This window comes from Phycodurus eques, chromosome 15, assembly GCF_024500275.1.
Source record: "Phycodurus eques isolate BA_2022a chromosome 15, UOR_Pequ_1.1, whole genome shotgun sequence".
NCBI classification, from domain to species: domain Eukaryota; kingdom Metazoa; phylum Chordata; class Actinopteri; order Syngnathiformes; family Syngnathidae; genus Phycodurus; species Phycodurus eques.
The window spans coordinates 2,235,202-2,259,469 of NC_084539.1; the positions used below are offsets into that span (position 1 = coordinate 2,235,202).

At 44.8% G+C, this 24,268-nt stretch overlaps 2 protein-coding genes across 4 annotated transcripts; both read right to left on the reverse strand.

The window, feature by feature from the left end:
- Positions 1-96: 96 nt before the first annotated feature.
- On the reverse strand, positions 97-10,760 carry skp2 (S-phase kinase-associated protein 2, E3 ubiquitin protein ligase). 3 transcript variants are annotated; one of them, XM_061698921.1, is made up of 10 exons: positions 10,615-10,760; positions 9,981-10,225; positions 9,158-9,269; positions 7,930-8,073; positions 4,878-5,012; positions 4,516-4,614; positions 4,304-4,431; positions 3,951-4,002; positions 896-1,003; positions 97-822 (listed from the first exon to the last, which is right to left on the reverse strand). In XM_061698921.1, the coding sequence occupies exons 1-10, from the start codon at positions 10,758-10,760 to the stop codon at positions 606-608; spliced, it is 1,386 nt and encodes a 461-aa protein (XP_061554905.1). In that variant the 3' UTR covers positions 97-605. The 3 variants fall into 3 exon arrangements, with proteins under 3 accessions (XP_061554905.1, XP_061554904.1, XP_061554906.1); XM_061698920.1 differs by having other exon boundaries at positions 4,809-5,012; XM_061698922.1 differs by lacking the exon at positions 97-822 and having other exon boundaries at positions 910-1,173; positions 4,809-5,012.
- On the reverse strand, positions 10,667-24,168 carry fpgs (folylpolyglutamate synthase). Its single transcript, XM_061698918.1, has 15 exons — positions 24,014-24,168; positions 21,057-21,185; positions 20,856-20,909; positions 20,424-20,488; positions 17,208-17,322; positions 16,116-16,193; positions 15,908-15,969; positions 15,638-15,740; positions 14,848-14,925; positions 14,086-14,233; positions 13,911-13,994; positions 13,383-13,533; positions 13,211-13,286; positions 12,922-12,988; positions 10,667-11,625 (listed from the first exon to the last, which is right to left on the reverse strand). Exons 1-15 carry the CDS (start codon positions 24,155-24,157, stop codon positions 11,264-11,266), a joined length of 1,716 nt encoding a protein of 571 aa, XP_061554902.1. The 5' UTR covers positions 24,158-24,168; the 3' UTR covers positions 10,667-11,263.
- Positions 24,169-24,268: the final 100 nt, after the last annotated feature.

A 24,268-nucleotide genomic window follows, 5' to 3' on the forward strand; every position in this document is an offset into this window, starting at 1 on the left:
CTAAACGGACATTTGCAAAACAATTGTGTGACCAGCGGTAAATGCAACTTAAAGGATGTGCTTATACTGGTAAAAAGGAAAACCAGCTCAAACAGGTTTTGGCACTCGGTGCTTTACTCTTTAACAGATGGAAGACAAATTCACATGTAAATTCAATTTGAATAGAAGCTAAAAAACAGGAAATGTACAGAGAAAAGGTACAATGACGTCTAACTTGATGGCCATTTGGAACATATCCCGTTTAGCGACATCAACCTGGTTGAGTTCCGGACATAGAACACATTTCCAGTGCAATGATTTATTGTACGAAAATTGAGTGTTCACACACCTCACGTTTGAGCAACATATGCCTCGGTTGAAGTTCCATGTAGGAAAAAATATCATCTTAACGCTGATTATCAAATAGTGAAAGACATGCAAAGGTTTTTTCATTTCTGCACACATTAACGTCTGAACAGATTTAACGTGCTTTTTGAAGCCACAAAAGCAGCTTGCTTATTTTCCTGAACGGCCTTCGCGTTGAACACATCGTAGCGTTGACCGCTGATACCGCCAAACTCTCTCTCCTCCACTCCACGGGTGTTTTGAGTCCAATTTAAAAGCCCCTATAGCTTGAACCGCAGGCGATTTGTTTTGTTCCACATACTGTGGCCGCCGGCGGCGCCACTGACGCTGGCGGGCGTGGGTCGGGCGATGGCAGAGAAAGGCAAGGAGTTGATGCAAATGCCAAGGCTTTGCTTCCTCAACGAGGACAAGTGGCTGTCATTGACGAGGCCGAACACATCTAGGTACCGCAGCGCGGGGAACGTCTTCCTGAGGTCGCTGCAAACGGAACGCAGGTTAGTTGGAACGGCTGCTCAAAACGAGGGCCACGTGCGCGGCGGGTAGAACCTACGTGAGGGCGGCGATGTGAATGTGGTAGCAGCGGCTCAGGGACAGATGCAGCAGATTCTTGAGCGCAGAGAGCACGGGGAAGCAGTCAGCCATCAGCTGAGTGCTGTCACTGGAACGACGGAAGCGGCGTCGTAATACACGGGCAGGAAGAACTCGGCAACATTTCCAGGAAGTGTACTGTAGCACTAGTCGACATGATGCTACACCAGTTCTACTTTGCGCCGAGAAGTGTTGAACAGCCGAAGCTGCACATCAAGCAACAACGGGAAAGAATTCCACCTACGAAGCTTCAACAATGAGCGTTCAAACGTTTCTGGAATGTTGTTCAAAGAAAAGGTGATGTAACCCAGTGGTCAACACGACCCTGTCCCAGCTCTTTTGGGAACGCGTTGCAGCCGTAAAACTACAAGTGAATGATTATTTGCTTAAAACAATAAGGTTTAACAGTTTGAACATAAAATATCTTGCCTTTGTAGTGTATTCAATTCAATTCAATTCAATTCAGGTTGAACATGTTTCGCAAATCATTGTATTCCGTTTAACACAACAGCCCAACTTCATTGGAACTGGGGTTGTATGAAGTCTTCAAATAAAGTGCTTAACTTCAGAATAATTCTTTGAAATAAAGCAACAAAACACAGATAATACTTCATGTTTTGATCATATAGGTAGAAGCAAAATCATGCATTGTGAAATTGCACTATACATAGAAAGAAGGGTTTTCCGGAGGTCAACTTTGGGGGTGCGCATTATACATGGGTGTGCATTATACACGAGAAGTTACGGTATTTCAAAATGTAATCTCAAAATTAGTGATGCACTGATATGAAAAGTATTGATGGAAACAAACAAAACCAAATGAGAAACCCGATGCCAAAAACCGAAACATCAGAAAAGAAATATGCCAATTGTTAGTCAAATTGCATTTATGGCTATGAATGCAGAGCTGCCAAAAACAGTACTGGGGGACACTTTTTGCAGTATATTATCTAATAGGATAAAAATATTTCTGCATACTGTTCAATTGCGAAATAGCGCTCATTATACTATAACTGTAATCGTTAATAGCTTCAACATTTATCATTTTAATGTATTTCTTATGGTTTGGCTCTCTTGTAGGTGTTTAACACTTAACACTTCGGTGGCAGCAACACGCGCAGTCTGTTGGAAATTAAGGAGAAAAAGACGCAGAAGAAACGTGACTTCATGGACGGTGAGCTGTAAACCAAGCGAATAAAAAAAAAAAAAAAAAAAAAAACGAGTCTTGAGAATGCCACACTGTGTAAACGGAACAATTAGCTCAGACAGCGACGGGTGGCCCGCTGTCAAACTATTTCCGTGATGGTTCACGCAACGGAGCTAGCTGCTAAATGCTAACGTAAACAAGCTCCGCGAACACTATCTATCTCGTCCGTGATCAGCAAACTACTATCTTGTTAACGTCCCGCCTCAAAAACACAACCGCTTCAACTGCCGCCATGATCACTACGGGGTCCGGAGTCGCGGCTCACTTTAACGTAGCACCTGCATCGCACTCGATAACGTGCTTCGGGTGATTTTACACTGAAATGCCTGTCTTCGTCGTAACATTTTTTTTTTTCTCTACACGTTTTACAGACTACGGTTGTGCCTGGCTGAGTTCTTCGATCACCGAGACGAATATGAGAACCGTTGCGCATATTCCGTCTCATTTTGAGGGACTCGCAAAACTCTTTAGTGTGGCAAAACAGACAATATGCTTGCTCGACCCAGCACTTTCATTACATGGAATTCATTGTAATGTGACCACTGAGTATTACAATGTCACGCATGTCTGCGGAGTCCCGCAGGGATCGGTACTCGGCCCTCTTGTTCAGTATTCATGTGCTGCCGCTTGGCGATACCATACGCAAATATAAGATGAGCTCTCTCTTTTATGCCGCTGATACTCCGCTATACATTCCATTAAAACAAACTAGGTTACGGGATTGCTCTAATTTGGAGTCGTGTCTTGCTGAGATTAAACTGTGCACGTCTAACTTTTTGCTCCTTAATGCGAAGAAAATTGGGCTGCCAAACAGAGCCACTGGTTGAAGGACACCATTGAGTTTGGACAAAAGCACCATTAACCAAAGTGAGTCAGCAAAAAATCTCGGCGTATTATTTGACTCAACTCAAAAGCACATTAAGAATATGAGCGAAACGGTGCTTTTTCCATCTTCGCAATATCGCTAAGGTGCGGCCCATCCTATCCGCGAGTGACGCAGAGATCATAGCGCACGCATTTGTTACGTCTCGCCTTGACGATTGTAACGTTCTGCTTTCTGCTAGCGCAAAACGCTGTAGCAAGACTTTTGACGAGGATGAGAAAGTTCGATCATATTAACCCCATTCTGGCCAACTTGCAGTGGCTCCCGGTCTACTTGAGATGCGATTTTAAGGTCCTGTTACTGACTCATAAAATATTCCGCAGGTTAGCACCTTCATAAAAAAAAAAAAAAAAGTTAAAAGGAGGAATCGGAAAGCTCTCCAGACTAAACGAGGGTAAACGTTTGGAGGGGCGTGGCTTTGGTCAGAGACACAAGGTGGGCAAGGGGAGGAGTGAAGTAAGGCTACATTCAAATCTTGCTATTAGTTTGAAAACCGCTAACTCCACCTTTGTGTATCCAATGCAGATGTAAATACACGCACCAAAGTTGAAATATTGCACTGGGAGTGTCGTGCTGCGGGCCTTCGTGCAGACACTGGTGCAACGTGTTGGGTTGCATCAGGAAGGGCACCTGGAGCAAACAACTGCCAAACAAATCCAGCGCGTGACCCTGATGGGACGAGCGCAAAGTCTCAACAACAAGCTGAAATGTTGCCCTCATCGCATTCATCTTTTGACGTGAAAAACAAGTCTCAGGGGAGCGCATGTCAAGTCATCAATGAAAGACGGCGGCCACTGGAATCCAACAGTTTTCAGTGTTCACTTCTCTGCATTAACAAGAACTGCTTGTTTGAAGTTCGACACAAGTGAATATCGGCCGAGGCTACAAATACTCGGTGCGACGACTTTGTGATGAACGCAAACGTACCTCAAATCTAATGTGCGAATGCCAGGACATCTCTTAACCAAGACCTTCACGTCTAGAAAGAGAAAACGGGTCATCTCAGAGAAAGCCAAGCATGTCTGCATTGACCAAGGAGAACACTGGCGTGCACAACGAATGCATCGCCTTGAGCCTTATCAGCTCTCTCGGTGAAAGGGTACAGTGGGATTAAAAAAAACAAACAACAACAGTACATGACAGCAAACATGTTACGTAGGAGTTGGATGGCAGAGGAAAATCACAGACATGAATATATACTGTCTTATAAAGTAACGAGGCAAGAATAAAATACCTGATAAAGTAGCGGTTTGTAGTTTCAACAGATTTCCCCCACTCACCATCGAGTATGAGGCCGTCTCTGTATCCGCTGAGGTTGAGGTGCGTAACAGTGGCGCTCACGTGGCCGACTAGGTTTCTCACATGATTACTGCTGAAGTGGCACCACGATATGTTCAACTGTTCCATTCTGTGGGGTGGAGACAACATAAGGAAATGAAGATGAAGTTGGCGTTGGGCTTGGGGTGGGGAGACAAAAAAAAAAAAAAGGGACCTGGAACAGGATTGTAGCATGTGAGCGAGAGAGTCAGCGGAGAAGTTGAAGCAACCGCTCAGGTTGAGCTGGCGCAGGTGCAGATTCTGGGCCAGACCACTGCAGGAGAAATCAAAGCATCAACATCTCCCCATTCCAAAAACATCCGCGCATCGTCGACAGTCCTATTTCATGGCCTGCCCTCGAAATTTTATATTCAAACAATGACTAAGGCTGAATTTGCACTGCGGGTCCAAGTGCCAAAGTTCCATGTAATGCCTATACAGCCATCCTATTTTGGACCATCTACTTACATAGAAAGTAACCTATCCACGATGGTCATCCAAAACAAAAGGGTATGTAGCGAAGTGGCGAGAACGAACTTGACAATGTTGTCAGAGAGCTGCAGGCCCTCCAGACTGGCACACTGGAGCAGATTGCATTGATCGATGATGCTCTCGAGGGTGGGTGCGGTGACGATGGAGCTGGACAGGTCAATTTCAGCGATCTTCAGGGTGCTGTGGAACAAAACGTAACAAGGTTATTACAAGCGCCGGCGACCAGTTCAGGGTGTACCCCGCCTCTCGCCCGGAGATAGCTGGGAGAGGCCCGCGACCCGCGTGAGGAGGATGAAGATTACAACGGAAGATGAATATTACAAGCGCGCTCCCGGCATGCTCCTCTGAACATCAACGGTGCTGCGGTGGAGAGAGTGCGCAGCACCAAGTTCCTGGGAGTGCACGTCACCGAGAACCTCTCCCGGACCGGCAACACCTCATCGCCGCGTGGTACGGAGCCTGCGCCGCATCCTGCCGCAAGACTCTCCACCGCATAGTGAGGGCAGCTGAGAAGATCGCCGGAACCTCTCTTCCCTTTGCGGCACCCGCCTCACCCGCACTGCCCACTCTACCCACCTGAACTCCGACGCCCCACAAACACGCACACTCAGCCGCTTTAGCGGCATTGTGGTTTTGTCATCTAATTTAGGTCTCATTTGCCTTGGTTCTCTGACCTTGACTACGGTGCACACGTCACCTGATCTTTGATATCTGCACATTCGTCCATCCACGTTCTGAGCCGCGGGCGTGCCGGAGCCTATCGCAGCTGTCATCGGGCAGGAGGCGGGGTACACCTTGAACTGGTTGCCAGCCAATCGCAGGGCACATAGAAACAAACAACCATTCGCACTCACATTCACACCCACGGGCAACTTAGAGTTGTCAATTAATGCATGTTCTTAAGATGTGGGAGGAAACCGGAGAACCTGAAGATATGAAATCAAACACTGTTGAAACAAAAAAAGGTATTTTAATCCTCAAGCAACATCTCTCAGATGAAAAGTATTCCTTTCGCCTCTCCTCGGTCCTCCCCGTGTCCCCCTTCTTCTGAGCTAACCTTTTTCCTTGTGTGATTTCCTGTACTGTGAGGTTCCACCACCATGTCTCCTTCTCTCCTTTCCTGTCAGAAGATACACCAGGTACTCTCCTGTTTCTCTGATCACTTTGGCTGCAGTGGTCCAGTCTTCTGGAAGCTCCTCCCGTCCACCGAGAGCCTGTCTCACCTCTTTTCGAAAAGCTGCACAACACTCGTTCTGTCTCAGCTTCCACCACATGCTTCTCTTCTCTCCCTTTGTCTTCCTACTCTTCCTCCCCACCACCAGTCATTTTACACACCACCATCCGATGCCGTCTCGCCACACTCTCCCCTAGCGCCACCTTACAGTCGGTAACGTCCTGCAGATTATATCGTCTAAATTTTGGATGAACCCTCATTCAACCCCAATTCCAATGAAGTCGGGACGTTCTGTTAAACATAAATAAAAACAGAATACAATGATTTGCAAATCATGTTCAACCATATTTAATTGAATCCGCTACAAAGACAAGATACGTAATGTTCAAACATATACACTTGATTGTTTTTAGCAAATAATCATGAACTTAGAATTTTATGGCTGCAACACGTTCCCAAAAAGCTGGCACGGGGTCGTGTTGACCACGGTGTTGCATCCCCTTTTCTTTGAACAACATTCAAGAAACGTTTGGGAACCGAGGACGCTCATTGTTGACGCTTTGGAGGTGGAATTCTTTCCCATTCTCGCTCGATGTACAGCTTCAGCCGTTCAACGGTCCGGGGTCTCCGTTGTCGTATTTTATGTGCTTCATAATGCGCCACAAATTTTCAAATGGGAGACAGGTCTGGACTGCAGGCAGGCCAGTCCAGTACCCGCCCTCTTTTACGACGAAGCCACGCTGTTGTAACACGTGCAGAATGTGGTTTGGCGTGGTCTTGCTGAAATAAGCAGGGGCGTCCATGAAAAAGACGTCGCTTGGATGGCAGCATATGTTTCTCCAAAACCAGTCTGTACCTTTCAGCATGAATGGTGCCTTCACAGATGTGTAAGTTACCCGTGCCATTGGCACTAACAGAGCCCGATACCATCATAGATGCTGGCTTTTGAACTTTGCGTCCATAACAGTCCGGATGGTTCTTTTCCTCTTTGTCCTGGAGGACACGACGTCCACAATTTCCCCCCAAAATTTGAAAATGTGGACTCGTCGGACCACAGAACACTTTGCCACTTTGCATCGGTCCATCTTAGATGAGCCCGGGCCCAGAGAAGCCGGCGGCGTTTCTGGGTGCTGTTGATAAATGGCTTTTGCTTTGCATAGTGGAGTTTCAAGTGTCACTTCCGGATGTAGCGCCGAACGGTATTTACTGACATTGGTTTCCCGAAGTGTTCCCGAGCCCATGCGGTGATATCCTTTACACATTGATGTCGGTTTTTGACGCCTGAGGGATGGAAGGTCACGGGCATTCAATGTTGGTTTCGGGCCTTGCCCCTTACATGCAGTGATTTCTCCAGATTCTCTGAACTTTTTGATGATATTATGGGCTGTAGGCTGTTTGTTGACAAAGAGGTGAACCTCGCCCCATCTTTGCTTGTGAATGACTGAGCAATTCAGGCAAGCTCCCTTTCGACCCAATCATGGCGCCCACCTGTTCCCAATGAGCCTGTTCACCTGTGGGATGTTCCAAGCAGGTGTTTGATGAGCATTCCTCACCTTTCGCAGTCTTTTTGGCCAACTGTCCCAGCTTTTTTGGAAGGAGCTGCAGCCACAAAACTCGAAGTTCATGATTATTTGCTTCCGTTTAACGCAACATCCCAACTTCATTGGAATTGGGCTTGTATTTGTTTGGCAAAGTTATAAGCCGATGCCCTTCCTCGGGACTGCCCTACAGTGTCCACTAGCTTGTAACCCCCCCACAGGGCTGCATTTTGTCATCACACTCCAAAGATAAAAAATAGTCATAGTAATAATGATAATAATAGATAAATTAAACTAAAAAAAAGATCATGACTGACACATTTTCCACCCAATCTGGTAACTCACTATACTCGGGCGGACAAGGCACATGAATGCCCGAACTCACCACGTCCCCGTGAGGTGCAGGTTGTTAATGAACGAGCGAGGACAGCGTAACCTGCGCACCCCCGTCTTCAGCACCTGCTGCAGTGCTGGGCCCATATCGGTCACCCCCTCCAGGTCGACACTGTGCCACAGCGATTCATCGAACCTAAAAGACACATGCACGCACGGGAGAGCGAGATCATCCACCGTCGTGATTCTCAAAGGGCGGGCTTCCTTTCGTGATACGCGAGAGAAACGTTAAGTACAGTTCAGTTGCATTTCACTTTGAAATTCAATACCGTCGCACTTAATCTTAAAAGGAACTCTAAGCAGATATCCGTGTGGTGTTGCTAAATACATGAAATATGTTCGAAGTGCTGAAAACACACGCAAAGACATCACAACATCGTGCTGAATTGTTGCGGTATAGCTTAAGCATCTTTTTCATCGTTGGAATATTCCTGATTTTGTGGGCGGGACTAAAACACACCACCCGTGACATCACGGGGCTGGGGCGTCTACTTTCTAGCGCGAGTTCCCTTCCCCACTACGCAAGTACAAAGTGCCATCATTTCATTTGGCTGCTCAGTTGCGAGTCGGCCGCGCTTAGCGTCCACACGGCCCATTTACCGCTCCGGCTTTCGGTTCATAAGCGAACGATGGCGACGCCCCGAAAAACGCGTCCTCAATTTACAGAACGGCTCGGTGACGTTTTTTAAGCTCCCCCCCCCCCAAAAAAGAGGAAATAAATAAAGCCACGGTGGACTGACTTTTAAAGACACACGCGGACGGCGAGCTGAACATCAGCACCACCGGCCGTGCGTATTTTACGACGGATAGTTTTGTCAGTGGTCACCAGAGACAACGTGGCTCGGTGGGTAACTCGATACTCGTGAACGGGGCAGCGCCGACTGCCTAACTACCCGGGCTCCCTCCTCCCGTCTGTTCAAACTGCACACGACACAGTTGTTTATAATCAAATTAAATCGACTCTTGAGGAATGAAAAAGGGTTTGCTTTCTGACATTTTGTATTTTCACGTGGGCCATGATGGTGGCACTTGGCGAGCGAAGTATTTTCGGAGGTGGCATTTTGTGTGTTTGAATTTGAGAAAACTGAACCGTTAAAATAATCAGTCGTCATTTTCCGCTCGGACTTTAATGATCGGAAATATCGTTGTTCGTCACTACAGCGATCTTTTGACGCTGTTGCAATGTAAAACGAAATCTTAAGAAACAACCGAAGACTCACGCCAAACGATGCCAGCGTCTGCAAATGACCGATGTCCTGAGGAGGTCCCGCAGGGGAAAGAAGACCAGGATCCTGAGGATCAACTCATCTGGAAGGTGGTCCCATGAAATGCCTGCGGAAGGACACAGTCAACACGCGACGGAAGCTTCAAACGAGCGGGCGGGAGATACGATTACGACGGGGGGGATCCTAGCGGTGCCGAGCTCTCGGCCGGGCCGGCGACAGTATCGTGCGGTATCGTGCCGTGTCGTGAGGAGCAAAAAATGGACCTCGGACTTATTTCGGGGGATTCGACTGCATACGAAACGCGATGCACGCCGTGTAAAATACATGAAAGAGAAACGCGTTTGTGTGCCTACTTGGAACACGACTAGAATCCGTCTCGACACGAGTCATACTGCAGTCGGTCAGTCGGTCGAAACTTGGCTCGAAACTTGGCTTCTCGCGCCGCAATTCAGAGGACGCCTGAAACATTTGCGAGGGGGGAAAAAAAAAAAGCTCATTTCGAGCTTACTTAGCTAGGATTCGCTGTACGACGGGAATGAGAATCGTGCCGGCGGTTGAATCGAACAAATGTGCTGCACCTCCACCATCGGACTTGAAGGCAGCGCATTACGGCGTTATCAAGGCGTGGTGCTTTTTGCCTTACAGTTGGGGAGGGGGTTAGGGGTTAAGGGTTCATATCAGGGGATCTCGCCGATCTTCGTCAAGGCCCAGGAGACTCTTTTTGTGATTCAGGGCTAAACACAAAAACTTGCATCTGACTCCATGTTTGCACTCCTGTCTGAAATGTTCGTCCCAAAAACGGCGCGTGCGCGCTTACCGGACACCGATTCCTTCCTCTTCCTCGATCGTCTGGAAATGACGTAAGGGTTGCGGTCGTTCTCTTTGCCCTTCCAGACGGAGCGTTGCAGTTTGTGTTCCGGCGCCCGCTGCTGAATGAGCTCCGTCGGGGTGCACTCAGCGTCCGGGGCCTCCGCCGGGTGACCTCGCCGCTTGCGCTTGCTGCTCCCCGTCGCCGGGGACAGCACGGAGGCCTCCGGGCTCGGCGAATCCCGCAGGGACATGCTGGGTGGAGAAGGAAGGCGGATGGATATTTCGTTTGGCAAACCCGAGTTACTTTTGGGAGAGGGTCTTTCCCGGCCCGCCATAGTGACACCCGCGACAAAGGTTTGCGCGCGCAAATTCACAACAAAAACCCCATTCTCAATGTTAAACACGAGTGCCCCCGACTTTCTGGAACAAAAAGTCTGTGGGCAACTTCTTCCTCGCTAGTTTCCTAAAGTACGCAGAAAGGGTTTGCAGCGACCCGTTTTGTAGTCTTGCAATTTTCCGGGGACAAATATCACTCCACGCGCACTTGCGATCTACTCAGAAACATCGCCATATATCCGCCATGGCGCAGCAGCCCGCCCCGACTTTCATTGCAAATCAAGCCCAAATAAACGCGATCGTACCCGTCTTCCGCTGCCAGCTGCATTCGACGACGACGACGACGAGGACGAGGACGACGCCGCCGACTCCGTGGTTTGGAGGAACACGCGCGAGTTGAGCGCTCATTGAAACTCCCGCCCGCCTCGCGACGTGACGTCACATCCCACATCCCGCGAGTGGCGAGAACCCAGACGACAGGCGCAGATCACATTTGCAACGGACATCGGCATTGATGGAGCCAAATCAAATTCACAAAAGGCAAAAGTTTTTGGGTTTGCTTTGTTTGCAATATGACGTTGTCACTTTCAGGTGCTCCGGAATGACGCGAAGCCCCCCAAAAATAAAAATAAATAAATAAATAAAGAATCATTTTCAAAATAAAAAAGTATTCCAAAGTATTTTATTTGATTGAAAATATAAATAATTACAGTTGGGAACCTGTGACGCGCAAACAGTGCCACAATCGTATTGCGCTGAATGTAGCCATTTTGTAAACGTTTGACTTCAAGTGGAATTTAAGACATGAGCTTGGCACTGTTGTGCTTAAGGTTTTGTGAGAGGAAACCGCCTTGCTCCAATTACCCACACGCTCTCATTCATTTATTATTGTGCTACCCTTAAGTATATATAAATATTCTTATTCCTGTGTCACAATTCAGATTTCTGGCCCATTTATTTGGGGGATTCAGGAGCAAGATGTTTGAGCGCCCCTCCCACCAGGTGGAGGCTGCCCGTGATAAGGACGTGGATCTCGGCCGCATCGCGGAGCGGCCCGGCTTTAGCCACCGCGCCGGGTTTCAACTCCATCGCTTTCTCCGAGGGGTCGGCTAGCGCCGGATCCCTGCCCTGCGCGATCCATTGGAGGGCGCCGAGGATGCAGGGAAACACCAGCGTGTCCGCTTTCTCCTCGGGGACCAAAGACGAGCCGTCCTCGATTAGGCGCCGGGCGCCGTCGGCGTGCAGACGCCAACTCCTCTCGTTATCCAAGCAGCGAGTCAACATGTGCTCCACTGACACGTTGAAGTTCTGTTGGTCTGACAAGCAAAAGGAAGGACAAACCCGTGAGCCGACGACAGAACGGTATCGCTCATGTTGGAACGTGTCCGACTGTCGACGAGGAAGGTTGTTTAACAAGAACTAACAACCTGCGGCGATGCAGTCAAACGAGTTTACCGACGCCGGCCCGTTTCACAAATAAATACAATGAAATCAACAAAGCCGACCCAGGTCGTTTGAGTTTTATCCACTTCAATTCGACCAAAGCCGTTCTACTGCGCCGTGCACATAGCCGCGTGCCAAATTTAAATTTAAGGACAACAACAAAAATAAACCGCTGTAGATGTAACTGCAGAGAAATGACGCACATCATAAAAAAAAAAAAAAATAGTCCGTTCCACAGAATTGGACTGAAGGCGAAAGGGAAGTTCAACTGTTATGCACGTTAGAAATGTTTTCAACTTTTCCCCAATAGAAAATTGCTCACTGACTCAAAGAACTCAATCGCCTCCAGGGTTTACCAAATCGCTGAAAGTCATTTCGGTGGACTTTCCACATAGCAGAACATTTCATCATTTTATTCGTAATCAGAATCTTCTTTTTTGGGAATTTGTCTGCGGTCGCGGGACTACGACAGCGGACACACAACGGAGAGTCACTTCGCCTCGAGCAATTTCACGGCAAGACGGAAGAAGCTGCTGCAATTTCTGCTAAAAGACAACAAAATGAGAATGCTTCAATCTAAAAAGTAGGACCAGTTAGCGTATGCACACAAACATCTGTACGTTCTTGAAAAAATACTGTTTACAGAAGTGCAAGAATTGTGGCTGCACAATACTGGGGGGGGGAAACAAATGACCGATTTTTTGTAACCCTGTGATATATATTGCGATGTAAAAATCTACAGGATAACATGTAACCAGTACACGTTTTTCTTTTTCCCCCCTCTATGCATTTCTGCGTATGCATTTCAGTGTATAATAGCTCCAGTCGGAAAACTATGCTCAACAGAGCACAGAAGTATATTTCGATTTGTCAAGTCTGCCTCCATTTAAAAGCGCGGTAGTATTGATCAGTTACTGCAGGTGTCCAGCCAGATATGAAGTTCAAGTCCTCTTTCCATGCCCAGTTATACTGTCGTCCATATCTCACCATTTGTTTTTAATCAAGCTGTAATTTTACACTTCCAGTATCTCGTGACTTGATATGCATTCGTATTTCTATAATGGAGTGTTTCAAGTAAAGAAGACATACGGCTGAGCGCGCCTCGTGCGGCGGCCCTATTTTTTAGTGAATGGAAAAAAAAGCATCGGACGCAATGATCTCTCGCTCACCTGCATTACAGGAAGCGATGGTCTCGGTGATGTTCGGACAAAACACGGCAAAATCGAAATTGCAAGGCTGGAACAGAAAAGCAAAAAGGTCAATTCTCTGTTCCTGTCACAAACGGAATCTGCAGTAAGCCTTCGCGACCTTCCAGCCGCTATTTGGAGCTAATTTATTGTGTAACGGCTAACAAGCAGGCGAAAGGGTGGAAGGTTCAATGTATGCGTGTTCAGCGGCATTCAAATCATCTCAAATCTATACCGGCTTATTTCTAGCGAGGAGCTACCGACGACTCACCACAAGCTGTTTAAGCATGGCAGCGCAGTCTCGCTCTCCTGTAGCATTAAACAGCAATATTCTTGCAACAGGCCCACTGCAATACAGAGAAAAGGTTTTGCTTTAGGATCGGACTGTACTAATTATTGTTGCATATCTTCTGTGAGTGTTCTGTTCTGAGATGGATGGTCACCTTGCGTTCCTTTCATGCCGGGCCGCAATCTCGCTGAACCAATTGACGCAGGCCTGCATACTGCGCACGGTGTGAGCGCCGTCCAAGAAGTACGTAACTGCTCCGTGTCGAATCCTTTGATTCCTTCCGGGCCACTTTGTGTCTGCCAGTCCTGACGTTACAAGGGGGGGGGGGGGGGGGGGGGGAAAGAGACAATAAATACATAAATGCATTTATCAAAAGTGGACGCCGTCACATTTTAGGAACACCTACATCGGGAATATCACAAATGCATGCGAAGTGTTGTGTTAGGAAGCAAATTAGCAGCAGTTTCTTTTGTCTAAAGAATTATGTATCGGTACTTATCAAACGTGGTTATTCATCTGAAAACTACCGTTTAATAGCGTAGCTATAACTAGATCTGCTTTTTTCCCCTCACTCAAAACAAACTATATAAACCGATGAAATAAAGTAGTATATTTTGCGGTTCCAAAAACACAGCACGACCATGTTACTGGGCAGAGAAACCAACACTTTTCAAAGCTTTACCTTTTTTCATGACGGGGGAGGGCGTGAAGGGAGTTGCTTCAGGTGTACTTGAGGTCTCAACAGCGGTAGACGAAAGCTTTTCCTCTGTTGAAATCCAACAGCGGAATTCTCTTATAATTCTTATTTGAAAACTCATCTCTCAAATTCTATTCGAGGTCCCCCCAACCTGCGTTACCTGGTAGACATCTCCTTTGCAACCATGTGTGACTCAGCTGCAGGGCCAGAGAGGCATTGGAGCGCTGGTGCTGCCCCGCCAAGCCCAGGTTTAAAGGGCCGCAGTTTGCCTGGTAGTCCTCAAAGTCCGGACACACCCACAGAGGACACTACGACGACGGGTCAGGTGGAGTCATTGGCCCAAAAATCATTTCAAGGAGACATTATGCATTCTTTTCACAATTTAAAACAGTTCCCCCTTAATTAAAAAGGTATCAGACGTTCTTCAGTCAAAACACAACAGCTCAAAAATGACGGTACACTTAACATCCAACAACCTGTACAATTTCATTACCATGACAACCCCAGAGGGAGCATTGCGATTAGTTGGCGCCCCCATAAAGAGACATTTGCACTCATGGAGTCAGCCCTTCATCGCCAAGCCACCAAATTATACTCTGGGAACCCCTTTTTCGACAAATTCCTGTTAAAAAGATCCACCAATAAGCTCACATGGGCTGAAATCCCGAGGGGTTCTCCAAAGCGACGCGTCGAAATTACCGTGACGTTTCCGACGGCGTCGCTTAAAAGTCGGCTTAATGTAAATGGCACAAATGGCACAGCCATCAGAAACGCTAGCTCGGCCATAGAATACGTCTTGTACTTTAGTCATCTATTCCCCCCTGAATTTGTTATGGAGGATTTTAGAGACATTAGAACTTTGAAGTGCCCATTGCGTATTTGTCCCCTATAAGAAAGGCGCATTAAATGGATGGTTGCTTACGCTGAGCTCTTTGGCCCTGTCCCTCAGCACGGCCATTGCTTCCTCTGGCTGTTTGACTGTGAAAGCAGGGACTCCCGGCTATAAAAAAAACGGACAGGCAAAAAAGCAGGTGAGGAAGTGCAGGAGAGAGCACAGCCATTCGAAAGGACTTTGCAAAGCAATGTAGGGAAACGTGCTCACCTGTTCTGACTCATGTTTAAGTGTGCCAGCAACATGCGTGTCATTTATTATATAGGCGGGTAAATGTATATAGATATTCAAATGCACCATTAATTCCGTGTAGAAAATAATGATTTCCTACATTTCACCACCATTTGCTGTTGTAATTTTTGTGCCTGTCAATCATGTCAAATAAAATCGGTCCATAAACTTTCAAGTTGAATGTGTAGACTGCATGCAAAAATAGTCCAATTTAAACGGTTATTTCATCACAACAACAACCACATCTATCACAATTTTTGTACAAAGCTGGTGTGAAATCAGCCATTTGTAGACCACAATATATCTTAAAAAAACAATTTAAAAAAAAAAAGCGAAATCCTGGAGCGACAAAATAAGTGCCCCATAGGACGATGAAAAAAAACAAAAATGGCGCATGTCGAATAGGCCGTTTCTAATGGCAAGAACAGGAAGTTTAAATTCATATGTAACAGTTGTTGTCAGTCCACTTACTTAAATCTAAGATACATCAAACGTCAAGCAATGTGGCACGCGAGCCCGTGCCCTCTCCTTGGATCTGGCGAAAAGCTAGCAAGCGCACCATAATTGCGTGTGTATTGCCAACACGGACCTTAAAGATGCCACCTTTTTGCCAGGCAATCTTCTCTATGGTGTCTCCAAGTATCTGCGTGTGGTCTATCCCCAGAGAAGCGATGCCACATACCCACGGTCTTCTGCAGAGGTGTACAGTCGAGAAGAAAAAAAAAAAAAAAAAAAAAACAGTAACTGCAAATGTCAGCAATCAAGTCCAAAACGTCTCTATCCAAATGCAACAAGTTTGTGTGTCTGCTTGTCACGTCACCAGAGAGCTTAATATTGCAGCGCAAAGAACAAATGTGACCTTATAATGTTGGTGCAGTCATATGCTCCACCAATCCCAACTTCAATCACCGCCAAATCCACCTGAACAAAAAGGACCGAAATGAAAGATCAGATTGGCGAGATCTGTACATTTTGAACAATAATTCCAGGCACGGATGGAGAGGTACGGTACGTGTCAGAGACCAACTCCACATTGCTGTGTGGCAATGTTGAATCTAAATGCCTACCTTTTCCTGAAGGAACACATGGAAGGCCAAGATGGTGAGGAAGCGGAAGTATGCAGGCATTGTCCCATTGTGGGCGTCCTAAGAGTCGAAACCATATGAAATCAGATCGACTCAAATGATATACAGCACAGGGGTCAAACTCAAAGCCTGGGGCTAGACCTGGCCCGCCACAGTATTTTATGTGGCCTGTGAAAGCAAAATCATGTGCATCACCTTCCTCGATTCTTGCTCAAATCTGTACTAACATTTTAAATGGTCATTTCATAAATAACAGATATTGCAAGCATTTGTTGCAACCAAACCAACCTTTTTACAGTAACTTCAACAATATTTGAACTTAGCCTTGACCTCTGATTTCAAAACCAGGTATCCATTAATTTGCTGCGTTTATGCAATAATATGATAAGGTGATCAATCATTTATGGTTTCACAGACATCAGGGCCCTCTGAGGGAAAACGGAACTACGAGCTATGCTGCAGAAAACACGCTAGCTCGAATTTGTAAATGCTGAATACTATATTTTTGGAAATGTTGGCTTAGCTGTACATCGAAAAATGTCCAATTTTAAGAAGTGTTATTTACAGAGACCAAAAGAGGGGGAAAAAAAAAAAAAAAGGAGAAAAAGTCTCTCTCCCCGCCCCCAGCCATATTAGAGGCAACCTGGCATCGCATTTGCTACCGACTACCTAAAAATGTCAAGTGTCAAAGAGCAAGAGATACAATTGTTTTCTGCAGCAAAGGGAGATCAATTAGGAAAGAATTTGGAGACGCTGCGTGCAAAAGTAATGTGACCCATTTGCACTGTCACATGCCGGTCACGCTCGTCGCAAAGCGGAAGGCCTCATTTTGTCCTCGACACTCACATCACCCATCTGACAGGCGTCGTACTCGAGACACGACAGCACTTCACATACAACAAAATGTCATTTAAAAAGCCAAGAAGTACATTTTTAATTGATTGAGTGAAGTTAAGTCAGTGACGGAAACGTCTAGCCATGGTTGGTCAGCTTGCGAATACGTTTCGAGTAACACAAGTTTCATGTGAATTTAAACACTTTCACGTCTTAAGTATGACTTGTCACAGTACCCACCTTTGTTTCATCTAACAGTCCATAAACCTGCCAGAAGTATTTAGTAAAGCGGTCCTTTGCAATAGGCTGTCCGTTGATTCGAATCCTCTCCCTTACTTGGACCAAATGTGGCGAACTACAATCAGAATAAAAGAACCTTTAAAACAAATGTATACTAAGAAGGGTCTCTAAATGGCAACACAAAATTATTTATACAGTGGACCAATCGCCATTTGCGGGGGATAGGGACCGGTCCGCGAGTAGCAAAAAGCCGCAGATAATTGATGGCCATTATAACTGCGCTGATAAAAATAATTTCATTATTTTTTTCTTATTTCATTGTTTTTTTTACACCCCCCAAACAAATAAAAATAAAGAAATAAATTAAGCAGGGCTAAAAGCACCAGTAAGCATTTTCAGGGTTGGTTCCCCGCAAGAAAGGAAGAAAAAAAAAAAAAAAAAAAGCATAGATCATTTTACACTTCAAACTATGAGTGTCTTCGGATACACGTCCGGAAAGGAGTCCTTGCAACTTCTCGTCACGGAATACAAATCGTAACCCTACGCTATATCACGATTCTTGCAGATTTTTCTTACAGTTGTTACTCTATTCTTGTGTTATCCATTGATCTCACTCTCAATATACCATGAGTTTATTTTATTTTTTTTAATTGAAATTTTTTAGGATGATCTATTTTCCCAAATGGGCGGTTGGGCGGTACCCCGCCTCTCGCCAAAGGACAGCGCGGCTCGGCTCCAGCACGCCCGCGAACCCGAGTGAGAATAAGCGGAACGGAAAATGGATGGATGGATGAGTCAAATAAGTGAATCAGATCCGTAGATTCGGCGAATGACTATGTACTTCTTAATTTCTCTCTTCCTTTTATAACATCCATGCACCAGTTTGGTCGTTTTCGAGACAGCTTGAAGGCTCAAGAATATAAAATTGGACATCGTTAAACCAACGTTCACGATTATATCGAAGGCAATATACAACGCCCACCTGTAGTTTCACGATCACTAGTCACTCATTGTCTAATTAAAAAAATAAAATAAACCCCCATACTTTCAATATAGGCAACAATTAGACCACAAATACAACCCCAATTCCAATGAACTTGGGACATTGTGTTAAATAAAAACAGAATACAATGATTTGCAAATCATATTCAACCTATATTTAATGGAATCCACTACAATGACGAGGTATTTAATGTTCAAAGTGATCAACTTGATTGTTTTTAATCAAATACAGGTTTTGGAGAAACATATGCTGCCATCCAAGCAACGTCTTTTTCATGGACACCCGTGCTTATTTCAGCAAGACAATGCCAAACCGCATTCTGCACGTGTTACAACAGCGTGGCTTCGTAGTAAAAGACAAAAACAAAGTATCAGTTTGAACATTAATACATTGTCTTTGTAGTGTATTCAATTAAATATAGATTGAACATGAGTTGCAAATCATTGTATTCCGTTTTTGTTTAACACAATGTCCCAACTTCATTGGAATTGTACATAGATGCTCAATGAAGAAATGTCCTTTCCTTGAAAATCCTCCAAGCTTCAAACACCTTTTCCACGGTCACGTTCGAGCACTGGCCAGATACAATTTGTACTTTTCCCAGCACCCAACCACAAGGTAGAAATGATTGTAGATGACCACAATGCACCCCACCCATTGTTTAGGATACTGTATATGTTCGCCGTAACAGTTGGTTACCAAATCATGTCCAAATAGGTCACCCATCATTGAAGTGATTTTCGAATCTACAAGTAAATAGGTTGTAAAATGATCAAAATTGGACAAATATTTTTGGACAAGTGCAAACATTTTACATCAGTTAAACATTCCCCTCTCTTGCTATAGTGCAAAACAACTCAATCCAGATGAAAATTATGATTCCAGTCATCTGTTCCTTTGCCTGTGACAAAACTGGGAAATTAATTTTATGCAACTTTGTGAGTAACTTTTTTTTTTTTTTCATCCCCACATGACAAAATAATGCTTGCGCCCTTTACCAATACAGCACAATCAAATTTGAGATTGATATTACCATTGCAAATTATAGTTATCGTTACTACTATACGCAATATATCTGAAGGTAGTTGTTCCTCTTCTTTCATCCAGTACTGCTGCAACAACAAACAAGCGAACCAAAGAAATAAGACGATGTGAACCACAGAAGACAACGATAAAAAAAAAAAGGATGCAACTAAGACCGCAAAGAAGAGACAGACTCTTATGTTACTAAGGATGTCCCGATCCAACTTTTTCACTTCCGATCCGGTAATGCAGCTTTGATTTTTGGCCGACATCGGTCCGATCCGATTTCAGCAATAGTCACACATAATTTACTTATTATTTTGTAGTATGAAATGTTAGAAAAGGCTTGACCAAGTGATATTACTCAAACAGAGAACAATAATCAGTAACAGTAGGTATGAGAAACGCTGACCCTTTTATTTTGCTTAGTTTTACAGTTAACTTCAACTGAAGTGCCAATTAACAACTTTAAGCATGCAATATTCAGTCATACTCCTTGCTACGATGTTAGCACGTTAGCAACCCGTTGTTGAGATCACGTGGGCTGTCTGCCATCCCGGCGCTGCCGAATAGAAAGTGCTGGAGCAGAGCATGTAACGGGCTGCTTGTACAAGTGTGGTAAAAACTGAGATTTTCAATCCAATCCGATCCTTGTTTTTTGTTTTTTTTTTGCTGACATCGGACCGATTTCCGATCTCCAAGATCGGATCCGGACACCCCTATATGTTACAGTGCTAAACAACATGACAAGGCAGGACTATTGGTGCATTTCGTATTTTAAAAGAAAAATATTAGTCCTCCAAAATTACCCTTTATGCAAAGAATTTGGGGAAAGAAAAAAAAAAAAAAAAAAAAGGCCACCGTGAGGGCAGCAACACTTCTAAAACCGATTTAACTTAATGCGATTGCAATCACTGTCATTTTAGTTATCTTCAGTAAATTCCGTGGGGTGTTGTATGCATGAAAATACATTTTGGTTACTGCCGTTTACAATTTCCAATTTTCATAACATTTCATCTCCGATTATGAAATGTTAGAAAAGGCTTGACCAAGTGATATTACTCAAACAGAGAACAATAATCAGTAACAGTAGGTAACACAATATGTTATGTTAGGTTTAAACAATAAAGCCCATGTATTAGCAGTAGTAACGCATATGGATACATCATAGTCAGACACTTAAATTTTACCTGTAGAATCCTGTCCGGAAGCCATAACCTCTCAAAATCTGCTCAGTGAATGCACACGTTGACCCCTGAAAGAATAAAAACAAAAAAAACAAATATGGAAACATTTGTCATTCCCTTCTCAATAATCACACGCAGTACAATACTTGAATACATGTTTGCCAGACCTGTCAGGGCTTCCATGATGATAAAAAAATAAAAAATAAAAAAATCACATTCACACTTTAGACTTCAATTAATCTAACATGCAAGGAGGAAGCATGGGGTACCTGGAGAAAACCTTTGTACAGGGAAAACATGCAAACGCCACACAGGAAGGCCAAAGGTTAGATTCGAACTATGAGGGAGACATGCTAACCATTTGTCCACTGTGCGGCCAGCCGCCTTGCATACAACACACACACACACTCACACACTTGCGCCAGGTCGACTCACTTTGCCCTTTGTTCCTGTCACGTGAATGATGTTTAGGTGATCTAGCTCTTTCACCTTTGAAAAAACATACACAAGATTAGCAATGAAGGCACAAGTACTGAAATAATCACAACAAATAACAATAGCTTCCTTTGTAATGACGACGACTGTAAAGTCAAAGAATGTGCCCTTTGTACTATTTGAGCTTAATAGTGTACTCACAGTGACACCGGCGCGTTCCAGGAAGCCTCTCATGGCCTGAAGTTGCAGTTCGGGGTTGCTCCGCTCTCGCCGTACTTGCGCCAGGGCATTGGCGTTTGTCTGTAACGTGTTGAGAGTGCAAATGGCATCCTGCAACAAGAGCAGTACACCCTTTAGAACATTAAACTAAGGATGCAATTCAATTCTAAATACAGTATTGATTTCAATGAAGCTCTTACCCCACATTGTTGAGACACTGCCTTCATCATCAATTGGACAAAGGAAAACTAACTGATTGAATAACTAACTGATTAAAAGGTCAGAGGACAAAGATTTAAAGATTTTGGGCACAACTCGAGAACCCCTTTACAAACCACCACTGCCATGACGAAATGATTGTATAGCAGCTATACAACAGTTAAAAGAACTGAATCTCACAGCCGCCCGCCACAGTGCAGCACCGAAGCGGCGCAGACGAGCTGAGGATTTCCCTCTCTATACCCATGACTCCATTATGGTTACTACGCACTGGGGAGTAGGAAAATAAGAACCACGCTGTAGTTTTCTGTCCTGACGTCTGTACTTTTGCCGATACGACAAGCCAACAGACATGGCAAAGGCGTGTTATACCTACCGCAACTCGAGCGAGGGGCACACAACACATAGGAATGCTGCATACTATGTCAAAGCTTGTGCCGTGTCACTGGAACAAATATGAATATATAATGCCTATAGTTGTGTTCAAATATATTGGCACCCCTGGGGGGGCATTATTTCAAGCCATGAGTGTATAAAAAGACATGCTTTTGACATGCAGTCACATGGAGCCAGCGGTCACTGTCTTTTTCTGTTGCACAGCTGCTACTTGGCCGCTCGTCACCGTCCGATCGGCTCAAACGTGTACGCTTTGACGATGCCGAGTTCAGTCGTAGCGCGCAACTGTTTGGCAATTGCAACGTCACTTCTGGTCGCCCTTGCGGTGGATAGTGTGTCTTTAGCTTTGGGACTCAATATGAGCCACAAAAAAAAAAAAAACACCTCTTTTTTTTTAGCTAAACTAGGATGGAAAAACTTGCTGGAAGTTACGTGCCTGCAATACATAAACAATGCAAATATGAATTTTAACTGACCCCATAACATTTTGGCCTCTGACCTTTAAACAATCCACAAATACATCAAGCAAACCAGATGATGTTTTTGAGGGGAAAGGGGCAGTGACATTATTGTAATGGGCTAGCATGGTTCAGATACTGCTGAACTGTGAATTCTTCCAAGGTTAAACAGGGATTCACTGTTCATCTATATATGCATGTAAAGTGGTAGGTCAGTGTTTAAAAACAAACAAACAAAAAATTATTATTTGTGATGAAAACACAGAAATTACTGGAATAGATCCATTTTGTATACCCCTTGCCCTCACTAGGGTCACAGGCGAGTTGATTCCCATCCAAGCTGACTTTGCATTGGAGGAGGTCTACACCCTGGAGTTGTCCCCAGTCGATCACAGGGGACAACGAGACAAACAACCATTTGCGCGGACCTTCACACACATGGACATTTTACAGTCTTCAATTAACCTAGCGTGCATCATTTCGGATTGTAGGAAGAAACCGAGATACCCAAAGAAAAACCTACGCAAGCGCAGGTACACCATATAAACTCCACACAGGAGGGCAGGAGCTGAGATTCAAAGCCAGAACCTCTCCGCGGTGTAGCAGACGTGTAAACCACTATTCTACTTTGCTGCCAGAACAATAAGAAATATTACGACGACTACTCCTATTATCAATATCACCATTCATATGCAATCCAGCATTTACAACTTCAGAGGGAATAGACTCCACCTCAACAGCAACCCTCAACACAAAAAGCTGTTTCAAAAAAATTCAGTATTATTATTATTACTACTAGTATTACTTATTAGGGATAGGTTATTATTATGTTGGCACACAAGGCATTTTGACCCATATCGGCATTAACTGTTTTTTTTATCCAGCAAGAGATTTTACCAACTTAAAACTGGGTAAACTTCAGGGAACTATTCGTTCATTTAAATTTTCAGTTAACTTTCTAAGAGATGCTGCTGACCCTGGGAACACCCTGCACAAAAACAAAAATAAATAAATAAAAAACTTAACTTAAATCAGTTATACTGAATTTTTGAAAAACTACAGGAGAAAACTTTAGGGAGCCATTTATATGTTTAAGATTGAATATAACTTAAGACGTGCTTGCTGCACCTGGGAGATCTCTGATGTCTATTGAGATCTCAATAGACATTAAAGACGTCTATTGACAAATATTTGTTTTTTTAACTGTGTTTAATAAACGTATGCTTCAAGGAATTTCAAAGTTAAGCACTGGAGTTTGTATGATTCAAACTTGATAACCATTTCGCCTTTTGCCGCTCATGAATACCGTCCCTCGGCCTCCTTGACTACTTACAGTACCAAAACTACTGAACCGTGACGATCTTTATCATGCGGGTATTGAGACGTCGGTGGCGGCACAGCAGCAAATGACGCTTAATGAAAGTTAAAATACAAGCTGGGCTGTTGTCCAAGGGTCTTCCGTCACATCACGACGACTCAACAAACCACGAACTTTAAACAGTTAGCGCTTACTAGTCAACTGAGCGGAAGGATCGCGCGTGTCCCGCTCGTTATCCGCTCGCACGTTGACGTCACAATCATTTCATGTGGCACCAGCTAGCGTTTCAATTGAGCCAATCTGTCCACGTTTCGGATGGCGCAGCCGAACTACATTTCTACACATTCGTAAATAAACGAAGAGACTGACAGCGTCAAAAAAAAAATAAAAAAATAAAAAGGCCTCTTCGGAGTGTACTTCTGTCAGCCATGTTGACGTGTGAAAACAGAAAACGTTCATACAAACCCAAAGAGTTTCGGTACAAAGTGGTCGACTGGCTAGCGAGCAGGCGAGCTAGCAAGGTTCGCGTGGATATAAGCAGGACTCACCTGGTACTCCATTCCCGGAATATGAGGAGCAGTCTTCGCGCTGTAGTGTTGGACTGGAAAGCCCGGCAACCTGCACGACCAGACTCGCCTTCGGAGCGCCGCCGCTAACACGCGCAGCTGCCACACACCAGACATGCAAACCATTATTGGGCGCTGAGGTCCCACCGGGACCTCTCGGCCATATATGGTGTTGGGGCGTGGCTTGGTTGCTGAAGTTTCCCAGCCAACGACTGTACTTATTTTATTTATTTTATT